The 16,601-nt window shown below is 37.0% G+C and overlaps 1 protein-coding gene across 2 annotated transcripts; it reads left to right on the top strand.

The window, feature by feature from the left end:
- Positions 1-214: 214 nt before the first annotated feature.
- Positions 215-6,744, top strand: LOC137732355 (growth-regulating factor 5-like). Of its 2 annotated transcripts, none has more exons than XM_068471664.1 (5): positions 215-298; positions 403-608; positions 774-1,122; positions 5,841-6,265; positions 6,359-6,744. In XM_068471664.1, exons 2-5 carry the CDS (start codon positions 416-418, stop codon positions 6,370-6,372), a joined length of 981 nt encoding a protein of 326 aa, XP_068327765.1. In that variant the 5' UTR covers positions 215-298; positions 403-415; the 3' UTR covers positions 6,373-6,744. The 2 variants fall into 2 exon arrangements, with proteins under 2 accessions (XP_068327765.1, XP_068327766.1); XM_068471665.1 differs by having other exon boundaries at positions 238-298; positions 410-608.
- The last annotated feature ends 9,857 nt before the right edge of the window (positions 6,745-16,601 follow it).

Here is a 16,601-nt window from a genome sequence, read left to right as displayed (position 1 = left end):
AAGAAAACTAATGAAAATGACTTGAAAACTTTGAGTTTTAACCATAAGGACAAAGTAAAAAAATAAAATGCATAGTACCAGATTGACATTTTAATATGAAAATATAATTTTTCGTTAAAATGAATAGTATCATAACTTTTTGTTAAAGTTCCAAAAAGAAAAGGTAAACGAACGACCGCCGCCTAAGCTAAATTAAACGCAATCGAAAAAGAGAATGGGTGGTCCACGGATGGTTATTCTCATTTCTTTACTCCCCAAAAAATATGGCAAACCCCTCTTCTCCATCACCGTCTCCAAGGTAACAACCTCCTCCTCTCCTCTCCTTTCCTCTCTCTGTGTATTGTGTGTATATATGTACATATAATATTCTGTGACAAATTGAGATTTGGATGGTTTTGTTAGCATTTAGACTGAAATGAGCTGGTCGTCGGTGGGCACTGGAGGTCACGCGCCGCTCTTCACAGTGGCGCAATGGGCTGAGATGGAGAATCAAGCTTTGATATTCAAGTATCTCAAGGCAGGACTCCCTGTTCCTTCTGAACTCCTCGCCCCTATTCGCACCAGTTTCAATCTCATTTCCCCCAATTTCTTACGCCACTACCCCACCTGTAATTCTTTCCTCCAAATTTCCATCTTTTTTGTGTTCTTATTATCTATTTGATTGGTTCTAATTGCAGAATTACTCGGCAACTGTTGTTGTGATATGCATGTTGTATTGTTGTATCTTTCGGATTTTCGGTATAGATAGATGACTCTCGTTGATGTGATTGTAGTGGCTTCCTATAGCGGGAAGAAGATGGACCCGGAGCCAGGGCGGTGCCGGAGGACGGATGGGAAGAAATGGAGGTGCTCCAAAGATGCACATCCGGACTCCAAGTATTGCGAGCGGCACATGAACCGAGGCCGTTATCGTTCAAGAAAGCTTGTGGAATCACAAACTTCCTCTCAATCTTTGTCGACTGTGACGTCAGACAGTGTGATTGGGATCTGCAGCCACAGTGGGAGCTTCCAGAGCATGCCCTTACACTCAATGGGAAATAGTGGTGCTCTATGCTTTGGAAGCAATGCATCTGAGTTGAAGATGGAGGGTATACCATATGGGGTATCTAACAGGGGAACCAGGTATATCCATTATGCTACTTTTGTATTGGTAGAATGTCTCATGAGTTTGCGCTGCATTCCTATTATTTCTGTAGGACGAGAAGTGTATCTCGTGCATAATCTATGTGGAATTGCTTATTTCCCGAATAAAGGTTATCCAATACCTCTGATGCTACAGGCGGGGATTTAAATAGAGAGGCTTTAGAATAATCATCTTAGAGATATAGAAAGTAGAAAGACATGACCAGGAAAGCCTTATATGCTTATTTGGGGAGTGATGGGTTGTATATTTGATTGTTCAGGGCTTTACTTGTTAGTTTTTAACGTCAAATTTAGGGGTTTTACTGAAAATTATATGAAGTTTAGGGTCCGTTGATCACCATTTGGTTTGTAGTTTTTACTTTTTGTGCTTGAGATATGAGGAAAGTATATGGGGAAAAGCAGTGTTGAAGAAGGATGGAGAGAGCAAGCGGAAGAAATAATGAAAGATGGAAGAAAACAAAATCTTGAAAGTGAAAAAAATCTTTGAGAGATTTTCTTGTTCTGTTCTTGGTGGATTTCTTATCCACTTTTGTGTATTTCTCTTTTCTTTTTTAATAAACTGTTATAGTTTCTTCTCCAAAAAAAAAAAAAAAAAAAAAAAAAAAAACTTAAAGTAGCTTTTGGTTTATTATTTTTAGTTTTTAATTTGTCTTCTTTCTTTCTTTACATCCTCTCCTACTATTCCCATTTCCACCATATACTTTCCCCATATCTTAAGCACAAGAAGTAAAAACTTAAAATTATAAACCAAATGATTATCAAACAGACCCTTACATTTTATCATAAGGTTATACCAATATGTCCAAGTTGGCATCATGGAGAAACCTTACGTGTCCCATATACTTGTAAGTCATTAACATCAAATTGATGCTTGAAAATTATTAGAAGGTTAGGGTCCTTTTGATCATCATTTGGTTTTCAGCTTTTAATTTTAACTTTTTGTGATTGAGATATGGGAAAGTATATGGGCAAAAGGATCGAGGAAGAGGGATGGAGAGAGGAAGGGGAAATAAATAAAGATGGTTGGAAACAAATCTTGATGAAAACAATTTAAAATAGCTTTTGGTTTTTAGTTTTTATCTTGTCTTTTTTCCTTGTACATTTCTTTACATCCTTCCCTACTCTTCCTCATTTTCACAATATACTTTCCCCATATCAGAAGCACAAGAAGTAAAAGTTGAAAACTATAAACCAAACAATTACCAAACGGGCCCTCACCTTTTATCATAAGGTTATGCCAATATGTCCAATTTGGCATGATGAAAAATCCTTACGTGTTCCATATAATTGTAAATTCATTTAACATCAAATGGATGCTTGAAAATATAAAAAGGCTAGGGTCCGTTTGATAACCATTTGGTTTTTAGTTTTTACTTTTTGTGTTTGAGATATGGGGAAAAGAAGTGACGAAGAAGGATGGAGAGAGGAAGGGAAAGAAGTAAAGAAAGATGGATGAAAAACAAAATCTTGAAAGTAAATCAACAAAAAATAGCTTTTGGTTTTTATTTTGTCTCCTTTCCTTCTACATTTCTTTACATCCTTCCTTACTCTTCCTCATTTCCACCCTATATTTTCCCATATCTTAATCACAAGAAGTAAAAACTGAAAACTAAGAGTTAAATGGCTATTAAAGGGGCCTTACTTTTCATCATTAGGTTATCCCAATATGTCCAATTTGGCATGATGGAGAATCCATACGTGAATATAATATTTCACGTGACCGAAAGTATATAAATAATGATTCTTTTTTCATGTTTTAAGCTGTGTGCATTCGTGTTTGTTTATTTATCCCATGACTCAAGTTAGCAAGATAAAATTGTTGAAGAATGATAATGCGTACATGCGAATTGAGGAGCAAGGACATTTAAATTATATTTGCATTAGGAATTTATCTTCCTCTGAATTTCAAAATGAATGGATTTAAATTGGGAAATTATTAAAATTGTTTGGTTAGCCCTTTGCCAAATGGCATATTTTAGCAATTCTTGGGTGATATTGGGTGGCTGTAACAGCATCTGATTTGTTTTCTGATGTTTGTACCGTTTACACCTGTTCTACCACTTAGGCATCTCCAAATTGAATTTCACCAGAACTCGTTATCCATATTGTTCATAATCATTTACCCATTAGTTTCATTACTGTTATTTGATGAAAAATTAGAAAGAGGAGAAGCATCGACATTGTCGTTGATAAGAATTTAGCCTAATTTAGGTTTGTTAGCTTAAATTAAGGTCTAACTGTTCAATTTGCTAAATTCGAGGTTTATTGTTGATTAACTCAATTCAAGGAGAATCTTTAGAGCAGATTTATGTCTTGGTGTCTTACAAACACCCATGTACTCTTTTGATAATTAGTGCAATACAATGTGCTTCTATTTTTTTTTCATGTTGCGTGAACTTTCCTGTCCTACATCAATATATCCATCAATACAAAGATGTCTTGAAGGTGACTTCGACCATGCTTGTAGTACATTGGAATATGTATCACTCCATTCATGCGAGGAACTCATGGGTACATTATAAATTTACTTACAACACTATTGGCATAAAGTATTTGGTCAGGTAGATTAGTTTACCTGCAAGCTGACTTTACATTGGAGGATCGTCGACTAAGTAACTGGCATCATACTACAGAGACCACTCCATTGGATAACGAGAGCTTACCCAATAAAGCCTGTGCCTCTAGAATGCCAAGGACATATTTCTTTTGAGACAAGTAAATACTTGTTAAACTGCATGAAACTGTGTGCAAAGCCTCATAAAAAAGTTATCTCCACTAGTGTTGCAGCAGCCCTGGCATCCTAGGCCATGATTACTTAAATAACTATTAAATCCTTGCTTTCTAAAGTAGTTAAAAGCTCACATGAGCACTTAAAAACTAGGAGTAAAACGATCATCTACCAAACTAAATAACATGCAATTCAAAATAGAGAAGGAAATTATAGGGAAACAACTAAGGCCCTAAACTAGATACAAGCAAAGCTAGAGCCAAGTTGGTTATCTGATTACTAGTCCCTGAGAGAAGCTCCTGCACCAATTTGTTGAAGCTAGACAGATCTAAGATGCGGTCTCACTTGCAAATAAAATCGTGCAGCATATTGATCTGGATTCTTAAATGTTTTTGGCTAGGAAAGTTTTGAGAGTAGCTGGAGATGATATGTTTGAAATTCTTCTGTTTTGAGGATGCTTCTTGTAGAGATGCTAAGAGTTTTCATCATGTCTTTCTGCATCGCCCTTTAGCTAATAGGTTTTAGAGAAGATTCATGTGGTTGGTATTGGGGGTACTGCGACATTGTTATTCCCTGTTAGCAGGTTCTTTATGGGTTAGTGCGAAGATGGCTGCCACGTTTGGGTGCTGTGCTTTTGTGACAATAGTTTGTTTAGGCAGAAGAAGCTATAGGACTTTTGAAGATAAGTGGAAGGAGATGAATTTTCTATTAGGGTAGCAGCAGATTTTTGGTTGATCTTGATTTGAGAGTGTGTGATGTATTATTTGCTGGGTTTCTTCTGTTTGTTTTCTGTTTTTCTGTTATCTGATGAGTAATCGTTTTTAATACGGAATTAGAGGTGCAATTGCAATGGACAAGCTGTCCACTAACGGCAAAAGAGAGATCAGTCCATATTTTACACGGTATAATCCAGTATAATCTGTACACAATACATTCTAGCAATGGCATATTATGGTCCTTTGTTTTCTGTTTTTTTTTCTTCTGAGATGGACTTATTCGTTGTTGCCCCTGCATTTTTCCATTTTAAAGTTTTGTTTCATGTGTAAATAAAAGTTATTGGATCAAAATAACAAATTTATTGAATATTGGGTTAAAATTAAGATTTTTGTATCATTATGGAATTGATACATATCAATGGTTTGCTGATGGATAAATTGTTTTTAGACCTTAGCTTGGATTATTTCTTAAAATGCATCCATGACACTACTTTAGTTTAGGCTTTGATACACCATCTTTGGTTATCATTTTTAATCATCATTTGTTTTTTGAGTTTCCTTTCTTGGTCTCCTAAGTATTGATTGATAAGCTTTTAGACCTTAGCTTGGATAATTTCCCAAATTGCATCTATGACATGAAATCTAGCTCTACCATCTTTGGTTAAAATTGTAATCATTGTTTGTTCTTTCAATTTTCTTTTTCTGGTTTCCTATGTTACAAATTTTGTCAAAATTTCTTGTCTGTTGCAATCTAGTTATCGAGAAAACAAGATAGAACAACAAATGGCAAGCATTGATCACCAAGTTAAGCTGGTATACCCAAAGCATAAAGGGGGAAGGAGGGAATGATCCTTTCCTTTGTTTGTCAGAAGGAAATATACGGGACTAGAATAAGTGAAATGAAGGTCCAAAGGTGGAAGATTTCAGGAACGCAATATACATAGACATACATACATATATATATATATATATGTGTGTGTGTGTGTGTAATATGTATATGTATATTTCTTTTCTGTTAAAAAGGAATTTGATGTGAATTTAGGATGGTGATTGTTTTGTGCATTACACTAATGGTAAACAAAGAGACATTTTTTTTTTTGTTTGTTTTGTTTTTCTTTTGTTGGTACTTGAATAAAAGTAATTTATGATATGCAGTTAGAAATCGATTTCAAGACATGTTATGAATTTACTGTTAATCATTTCGGACATCGTTTTAGGAACCAAAGGGGTGTGCTAATTTTATGCAAATGCAGGGGCTTCAATGGATCAGAAGAACACAATTTCGTGTCAGAAGCTATGAGTGCGAGGTGTCTTCGGGCAGACAGTAATGTAGATAATCCGTGGCTTCTAATGGCGCCTCAAGTTCCCTTGAAATTAGAACCGAGAAATAGTTCTCTTTGGCTAAACAACAGCTCTCATCTACAGACATTACAAAATATGGAGCCATTGAGCGTTAATGCTGAAATTACCAAACAGCAGTATGTTGGTGAAGAGTTTGGCTTACCAGGATCTCAAAAACACGAACAGCATTCTCTTCAACCTTTCTTTGACGAGTGGCCTAAGTCAAAGGATCTGGGGTTCCATCAAAATGATAATAGATCAAACATAACTGAATTGTCAATGTCTAATGCAACGGTTCCTGCTAAATTTTTCCCAAGGAGCGCTGAATCACCCCATGGTATGTTATTATTTTCATCTATAACATCTTGTAGACACCCTTGATCCCCGTAACCAAGGAAAGTTTTGACATTTGATTTACGTGTTGATGCAGATGCCTATACTTGAACCCGGGAGCTGACATGTGTGCTTTCTCGTGGATGTCCGGGTACTTTGCGAAGTTCCTGCTTCTCTGTAATTTAGACTTAATAATTTCTGGGGTTTCTTAGGCTTGTGTTTTGCACTCGACCATTATGGGTGGTACGTTTCGTGGAGCGTAAGAATGTGTTTATCTACTCTTATATGTCAGCATACTGTGGAGATATTGCTAGGAATCGATATCCAATGTTGTTGGTCTGTCTGTATTTTGTGTGCAGTTCCACGACTGCTATGGATTTCATAGACTCCCGGCATGTTTTTGTTTTTTGTTTGTTTTTCTTTCTGGAGTGACGTATGGTCTCTTCATTAACACGTACATAACTAGTTTTTCAGTTGCCCTCATACCTTGGGTCAGCCGTCGTTGCGTAATAATCAGCAGTCACTTTGAGAAATATGAACATGCAGTAAGTTGGCAACAAAACAATCCCCAGCCGTTGATCATGAATCATCTTTGTGAAGACAAAACTTGCTCCTCCTACCTGGAACGGTAGTCGAACGACATTGCCTTAAACTGGGTGTAGTCAAATTAGGATTTGATAGGTCTTGATAGTATTTTAGTAGACTTTATAATCTAGGTGTAGTCAATTAGATTTTAAGAGGTTGAAATCATACATCAAAATCCATGGGTAGTCGATTATGATTTTAAAAAGTCCACAAGAGTACGAGGGATTTTGAGGGATTTGAGGGTGGGTGGTATAAAATACCAAGGACCTTAAACAATCCAACCTCCACCCCTAGGATTTCATTTCTTCTCTCTGGAGAGGAAGATGAACCATCTCTCAGTAAAGAAGAAGACGACATACAAATCCAAGAACCCATCACAAAATCCCCATTCCCAATTCTGCTGCGTATATTACTTCTCTACTTTTTTGGTCGTCTTTTGTTTAGTCGGGTGTTTTAACTCTGTTTGGTAGCCTGGAAAATGTAGGAACCTGTGGGAAAATGGAGAGTATTGGAGGGATTGGACTATGGGATGTTGGGGTTTTGAGTAACTTGGGAGTTGAGGTGAAAAATGGTGAATTGGGTTGCCATTTTTTCAGTTTCGGGAGCTTTTTGTCCTGTACTTGGAGTTGTTAGCTATTAAAGCAAAGATATAATTTTGTATGCTTGGGTTAGGTTCGATTAGTAGGGATTTAGCTTGGTCTAGATGTCATCTGAAACCCAGTGATCTCTGTTTTGGTTTGTTAAAAACTTCCATCAAAAAATTATAATTCAAATGCGAAACGTAAAGACATATTGTATTGGTTTGTATTTTCATATATATTCATGTTTAGATGTGTACAAAGAAAGAAATTCATTTTATGTTGTAGGAGTCAAATAAAAATCTTAAGAATTCCATGAAAAAAAAGGCTAATTTACACAAAACTACCTCAACTATTGGTCGAACCACAATCTTATATCCCATGTTTTAAACATTGTAATGTCATACCTCAACTTATGAATTCGTTGCAATGTCAAACCTCCATTAAATTTTATGTCAATTTAGCTGTTAAATGATGATGTGGCAGGAGCAGGTCCCACTTCTTTGCCAACTAGAATAGAAAATTAATTAATTAATAATAAACTATAAATTTTTATTAAACAATTAAATTTAGAAAACTTTAACCAAAAGCTCTCGGTACTGTTTATTTTAAACGAAAAATCACATTTTTATACTAAAAAGTCAATCCTGGTACTATTCACTTTACCATTTATTTTGTTTTTTTTCGTTAAAACTTATAGTTTTCAAGCCATTTTTATTAGTTTTCCTTTAAATTTAGGATTTAGGTCCACTGGATTGTTCAATCTCTACCGTTCAACCCCAAATGAACGGTCCAGTTTAATCCCCTTGATTCTCATAAGAAAGCTTTTCACACCTTTGCACCTTCCAAGCCTTTCAACAATAATTCTCAATCCTGTTTTTCCCACTACAGGCCCAACAAAAACTCCCACCTTTAACCAAAATCGCTTCCATCATCCCAACTTTTCCAACAATTCCCACAACTTCCGTCATAACACCGCTAACAACACCAGACATTTTTGTACGTTCTGCAATACCCATGGTCATTTACTGCTAGATACTGTAACCATCTGAACCAGGGTTTCCAAGATTTCCTTCCACCATCAAAACTTACTACACCTTCCCCAAACTACTATTAGCCTCCATCGTCTTCTCTGTCTGCATCCTACTCCTCCATGAATCAAGCTTCTCCCTCCACATCTACCTGGTATGTTGAGTCTGGGGCCACACATCACATTACCAATGACCTTTCCAATCTCTCATTTCGGTCGGACTACACAGGACCAGACAAAGTGTAGCAAATGGTCAATCTCTTGACTTTGAGCACTCTGGTAAATCCTACTTCTACACCCCTTCCAAAACAATATTCTTCACACACCTCAAACTACTCATAATTTGTTGTCTATTTATCAATTTACCAATGACAATAATTGTTGCTTGATACTTATCCCATATTCTTGCATCATTAAGGACATGGTTACATGGAAACCCCTTTTTCAAGGCCCTACTGAAGATTGCCGCTATAAAATTCGTTTCTAAAAAATACCATCATCTCTTACTTGTTTGAGTATCAAGGCAACACCCAATGTTTGGCACAATCGCCTCGGGCTCCTTAACTTTCAAGTTTTTCAACGGATTGTCTCCTCCTCAAATATTGCTCTTACTGGCAACATTAAAGATCTCTCCTTTGAAATAGTTGTCCTTTAGGAAAGCAGTCTAGGTTACCTTTTTCAAGAGCTCAATGTAATTCAACATCTCCTCTACAATTAATCCACTCTGATATTTGGGGTCCGGGTCCTCTCTCTTCCGTTTCTAGTTTCAAGTATTACATTATTTTCATTGATGATTGGTCTCGATTTTGTTGGCTACATCCTTTAAAATTAAAATTTGATGCTTTTAAAACTTTTTAGAATTTTAAACTACAAGTTGAAAATCAATTGGATTATTCAATGTGATATTTTTTTTTTTTTTTGGGGGGTGGGGTGGGGGGAAGGGAGATTATACAAGCAATGCTTTTAAGTCCTTTCTCACATCTCATGTAATAACACAACAATTTTGTTGCACACACACACCTGAGCAAAATGGTTTAGCGGAAAGAAAGCATGGACACATTATTGAGCTTACTAGAACTTTATTTGCTCAATCAAATCTTCGTCTCCAATATTGGGTAGAAGTGGTACAAACTTTGGTGTATCTTATCAATAGAACACCATCTTCTACACTTAAATTTGTATCACCACTTCAAAAACTATTTCATTGCCCACCTAATTATTCATTTTGAAAGGTGTATGGTTGCACTTGCTATCCATGGCTAAAACCCTACTCCAAACACAAGTTTTATTTTCGAAGTAAAAAATGTGTTTTTATTGGATATGGGCTTCAACACAAAGGATATAGATGTCTGGATCTTGTCACTGGTAATGTCTACATTTTGCGAAATGTAACATTTGATGAAGCAAGCTTTCCCTTTCAATAGTCACATTCCACTTCACAGCATGTTCAAGAACACCATATACAACAATTGCCCTCTTTTCTACCTGATCCTCCCCACCCTCCACCTCACATGCCATCAACCACTACAACCTTATCACCATCATATTCGACCCCACCAACATCCTATTCACCTTCTCATAGCCCTCTGATCCCAAATACCAACCAAACATCACCCACTGACCTGATCACAAATACCAACGAAACATCACCCACTCACATATCAAATTTAACTTTTTCACCTACCTCTTCACCCACATCACCGCCAAATATAACACCTACCGTAACCTTTCCTCAATCCTCTTTCGGACCTCCTACCCATTCAATTGATCAAAATCTTTCTTCACCACTTCGTATTACACTTGACCCACCTTCCCCCACTCCCACCAACAACTATCAACATTCATCCCATGCAAACCCGTTCCAAATCAGGTATATATATGCCTAAACTTTTATCTACCCGTCATCCCATTTCTAGTGCCTTATCCACTACTCTCCAAACATCTACTCCTACCACCTTCAAACAAGCTTCTTCTAATCCTCACTGGAAAGAAGCAATGACTGCTGAAATCGAAGCTCTCAAGTCTACACGCACCTGGACACTTGTCCCACCACCTCATTCTCACAACATTATTGGATCTAAATGGGTGTATCAAGTTAAATACAAGGCAGATGGTAGTTTGGATCAATACAAAGCGACTCGTTGCTAAAGGGTTTCTTCAACAACATGATATTGACTACCATGAAACATTCAATCCGGTCGCTAAACCAACAACTATCAGACTCAATTGGATGTCTCTAATGCCTTCCTTCATGGCACACTTCATGAAGATGTGTGACATACCCCGACTCGGAATGTTCACTAGAACTCCAAATCGAGCTATGCTGGCCAACACCTGGAAGGTGACAAAGCCATACAATGTGATAATGTGTAAAATGTGAATAAATTTAAATCTAAAAGTGCATATATACACAAGTGCGCGGTGAGCGGTTATGAACCCATTTCACACGTGATGCAGAGCATAAGAAAAGTATAGTGAGGTAAGATGATAATTATACCATCACAAGGAGTCACCTGAATTGGGAGTGCCACAAGTCTTCATTGATACAGAAGTTTGCTACTAGAACTTGGAGGGGTGCAAAATGGAAAGTGTGAGTGGGAAAAAACAAAGATTTTCAAAATCATTTCAATTATCAAAGGTAGTAACCCCTCGCTGTAAAACTTGTATAGTTTCCAGAAAATCAGACTACGTAGAAGTATGAAATCAAATGTATACTAACAGTAAATCCAGAAATATACCACTACTCAGCATCTCATTAGCAATATAAATAATCATGTGCTTAATAACCCATACGAGGACGCAAGTTAGAATCACCTATGGTGCCCTGTACGACTGCACCCATATCTCATCAACCAATACTAGCACATAAGTCAGAGTCACCTATAGTGACCTATACGATTTATCCATATCTCATCAATCAATGTTAACACATAGGTCGAAGTCACCTATAGTGACCTGTACGACTTATCCATATCTCGTCACATATCCTTGTAACATGTTAGCTGGATCCACCTCTTGTGGCATGTACGGCTAAACCCATAGCTCATCATATATCCCTGTAATATGTCAGCCGGATTCACCTCTTGTGGCTTGTACGGCTGAACCTATAGCTCATCACATATCCCTGCACACGAGTTGGAACCACCTATAGTGGTCTGTATGACAGGAGTGGGTGTAAATAAGTATGCACAAGTGTTACGATCACGTGAAGATTGTGCGAATAAACGCAGGTCATCTACGAGTTGGAACAACCTATAGTGGTCTGTACGAAAAAATGGTGCACCTACCTTAGATCCAAGGTAAGCGTGAGGTGCGGGAGGTGAACATCATGTGAAGGATTGTGCCCTGACCACGGGCGGGAGCACTAACACCGGGGTGCAGGTTTGTAAGCTCTAACTGCATCTATTGTAACATATACGACTTATGGGCAACCTGTACGATAATGTCGGAGTTGCCTATCATTGCAACATGTACGACAAGGTCGGAGTTGCCTAAAACATACATGTAGTCATGCCATAACTCTATCATTTCAACTAATACCATAAACTCACCTGAACTTACCTGGGTGTCCTACGTTCACCTTTGCACTTCAAAGCGTTCACAATAATTATGTGCAGGTAATATACATATAGATAAACCATGATGCAATCTAATACTCAACTATGTTATAGCATTTTCAATTATATACCTATATATATATATATATATATATATATATATAATATGGCATAAAAATGCATAAGCTGTAACGCCCTACTCCCGAACTATTTATTTTCGGGAATAATTATCGGTCATAAGCCCAACTAGACACTAGTTTAATTAACTATCATTATTTACGTTTCCTTACTTCAAATTCTTAATTCTTCACACATTGATTTATGACCAACATTTAACCACCAATCATAAGGTTAAATCTCACATTTTCCACCAATGTCCCTCACATTACTCAATTCCCTAAACAAGGCTATTGTCTCAATTATTTAATCTCACTTCTTGTATGGTTGCATCTAACGTCTCGTTAGACTGCCTACATACCCTAAACAGTGATCAAGCCATTCATAGTTCACATTAGTACTTCAAAGCATTCATAGTAATTACATGAAATAATCAATTTATAAACGTTTAAGGAATTGTCAATCATATATATATATATATAGACACACACACACACACAATAGAAAGGAAAAGACTCACTCACCTTAGGTCCGCGCTACGACTCTCTAGCATGAATATCGAGACATCACGAACCATCATCACCTAGAGCAATTATCAAATCACATCTCAGAGTTCGTACCGATAGAATACATAATTTACATAAAAACACATCCCTATGTAATTCAATTCGAAAGATCTGCATCACGGATTTCCAATCAGTTACTTCCAAGGATCCACATTTTGTTTCTAGAATAACGTCCTAAGGTTTCATTACGATCCAACGGTCGGATCTCCGCTAATTGCCAAAACCAAATAGCGGTCAACATTTTATTTTATAACTTACAAATCCAATTCGGGAAAATCCATATGTCGGATTCCCTATCCGTAAGTTTCTATGGTCCTCAAATATTATGTACTATAATGAAATAAAGTTTGATGACGATCCAACGGTCGGATTGTCGGTTGCTATAATATTCAAGTGGTGGACCTTAATGGAACTAGGTTCCAATGACTGAAATTTCGTCAATCGAACTTCACATATAGAATTGGAGTATCAAATTTAACTTAGGAATGTCAAGGGGTACCTTAGCCCACGCGCCGCCGCAAGTGGCAGTCGGCTGCCCCGACTTGCTAGAAAATTCAACTATTTCTAAAAATTACCAAAATTTACAGGAATGAAGATTTCAAAGAGAGAAACAACTTTCATACCTGTGGCCAAGGCAAATTTGGCCTGAAAGAGCCCCAATGCTAAAACCTGTCGGAAACCCTAGTTTTAGGTGCCCTCAATTCGGCTCCATAGCAACTCCGACGCCCCCAAACTTGTTTGGGCTTTGTTCCTGAGCTTCAAAGGAGTATTTTGGTGGTGGTAATTTGAGGGTTTTGTTTCAGAATTTGAGGGATGGCCACCACAAACTCTTAGCCCTGCCGTCGACCCTTTGATGAATTTACACCCAAATTCCTTCAAATTTTAGATGGATATGGAAGAGGGAAGACTAGGGAGTAGTTTCTAGGTAGTGGTTTGCTTTGATTTGCAGGAAAAATGACCGAATTTGGCCATGGTTCTCTTCGGGTCGCGCGGGTCATAGGATGACCCGTTTTCCCTTCCTTGTTTTCCCTTCCTTTTCTCTTTTTTTCCCCCTCCTTCCTTCTCTTTCTAATTGGGCAGTTTCTTCATCTCCCCTCCCCTAATTCGTCCATCTCCCTTATGTGTTCTCTTCCTCCCCTCTCCTTCGCTGCCATCAAGCAACCTCCTTTTTTTTTTTTTTAACTTATTGGTTCCTCTCCTTCCTTTTAAAACCGATTGGTTACCACTCCCACGAGATGGAAGTTCAATTTAATTTATAATTAAACTTCAAATAACCAATTTCAAACATTCGTAACTATACCAATAAAATCCGAACTCGCAAACGGCTTTCGTCTATGCGTTCGTACAAACGAATACTACATAATTACACCAAAAGAATATGTCATACATTCCTCTAGACAATGGTCAACAGAAATCAAAATCCTTGCTTCTAGGCATTTTCGTCAATTCCCTCGATTAAAATAAATAAAAATGAAATTTTAGGGACGGGTTGTCACAATTTGTACATGGGGCAACCTCAATGATTTGTAGATCTTCTGAGATCTCATTTTGTGTGCAAGCTTCACAAGTCTATATATGGTCTCAAACAAGCTCCACGAGCTTGGTATGAGGAGCTCTATCGCAATCTTATAGCTTTCGGTTTCCGTTCTTCTATAGCAGATCCTTCACTCTTTGTCAAGGCTCATCACTTACTCACCTTTATACTTGTTTATGTTGATGATATTCTGATTATAGGTAACTCTTCTCCTCATTGTGAATTTCTGATCAACAAGCTCAGTACTCAGTTTGCTATAAAGAATCTTGGTCTATTGCACTTTTTTCTTGGTATTCAAGCTTATCAAACATCAGACAAGATCTTGTTTATGTCAAACCAAGTATGTCCAAGACCTCCTAACAAAAGCCAACATGGTGGATTCCAAACCATGAGCATCACCTTCATCTGCTTCTAAACTTGCTCCTTACGATGGTGAATTGCTTCAAGATCCTACCATGTACTGATCATTGGTTGCTTTGCAATACTTTACATGGACAAGGCCTGACTTCGCCTTTTCTATTAATCAAGTTTGTCAGCATCTTCAAAATCCTAGAACAACTCATTTCATAGTCGTCAAGCGGATTCTTCGTTATCTTAAAGGGACGCTAGATCATGGACTTCTTCTCACCAAAGGCTCTATAAACATCACTGTTTTTTCGGGCACCGACTAGGCTGGTTGTCCCATTGATTGTCGTTCTAAATCCTAGTTCTGCATATTTTTTGGAAACAACCTTATTTCATGGAGTGCGAAGAAGCAACCAATTGTTGCTCGGTTTTCGACTGAAAGTGAATACTCTTCTCTAGCCCAAATAGCTGCTGAAGTATCATAGATTTGCTACGCCCTCCATGACCTTTGCTTCTATCTCCATAATCCACCGCTGCTCTTATGTGACAATCTAAGTGCTCTTACTGCCAATCCCATTTTTCACGTAAGAACAAAACATATTGAGAATGACGATCATTACATTCGTGAATTGGGCATCAACAAGTTAGTTGTCAAATCATATATGACCTCTCACAATCAACTGGCTGATATATTCACTAAAAGCTTGCCCAAAGCTCATTTCAAGCTGCTTAGTTCTAAGCTAATTGCTTGATATTCGCAGCTTAGCTTAAGGGGGAATATTAACCATAGTTCAGTGAACAAAGCCCATGGTGTTTCACCTTGCCAAGACACCTATTCAATTGATCAAAACACCCATCACTCATCTAGCGTCACCTCAACGGTACAATGACAGCAAGGCTTGGATAACTGTGCATAGATAAGGATGTGTAAGAAGAATATTCTTATAAGGTTTCAAATGTAGTCATGTGTATAAATACTATCGTTTTACTCTTTATGTTTTGAGCTTTAGGTCTGCCATTTCTTTCTTCTTCAAAGAAAGCAACATATCTTGTAATCAATTCAAACCATATACAAAGATGATTCTTTTCCTCAACTTTGTTTTTCATCAGAAGGAAGAGTGAGATTTTGACAGTTGACTAGAGTAGAAGGAAGAGGACTTGGAAGAAAGTGGAGGAGATAAGATCAAAAAGCAGGGTCGGGGTTTGCTTCGGTAAGTCGCTTTCAAATAATAATGACCTATATATTTTCTTTTAGGGTTTTTATCACAAATGGTCTTTGAGATTGATCAACCTCATCATTTTGGTCCATCACTTTCAAAATCAATCAATATCGTCCATAACATTCACTACCCCACATCAATTTGGTCATTCCCTCAACTATTCAGTTAGTTTGTATGTGGGACCCATAAATCCAATAAAATGGTGACACATGGATTTACACAAAATAAGGATTTTTATCGTAAATGGTTCCTGACATTGGTCCAACTCCTCATTTTGGTCCCTGAGTTTCAAAAATCGATAAATTTAGTCCCTGAGTTTCACTACACACATCAATTTAGTCATTCCATTAGAATTTCATCCATATTTGTCATGCTTACTACCAAATGTTTGAACTAAAATTTGAAATTCTAAATTAAACTTATGATTGTATTTATCAGAAACTTTACCAATATACATTAAGCTAATACACAAATTTTTATGTTCTCCTTTCCTATTATAATTTTTTGTTCTTATGCTTACTTTAATATATTTACTAAATTCATTAATCGTCATAAATATAATTAGAAATGCAACCTATGACTACTAAATTTGAATTTAAGTCTACCTCAGCTATTGTTATTGCTGCTTGCTGGTGATTATCCCATCTATCATCATATATGTATACTAAAAATTTTGTACCTACTTGTGCTCTGGTTAATCCTGTTATTCCAATTAAGTTTGTTCTTATGTGAATATGACTAAAATGTGATTTTCTCAAATAGGTAACTGCTTCTTTACTAAGTAAATTAAGTATAACTTCTTGTTGAC

Source organism: Pyrus communis, chromosome 4 (assembly GCF_963583255.1).
Source record: "Pyrus communis chromosome 4, drPyrComm1.1, whole genome shotgun sequence".
Taxonomy (NCBI): Eukaryota; Viridiplantae; Streptophyta; class Magnoliopsida; order Rosales; family Rosaceae; genus Pyrus; species Pyrus communis.
Note: the sequence above shows the minus strand (reverse complement) of the source record. Positions and strands in the feature narration are given on the sequence as shown.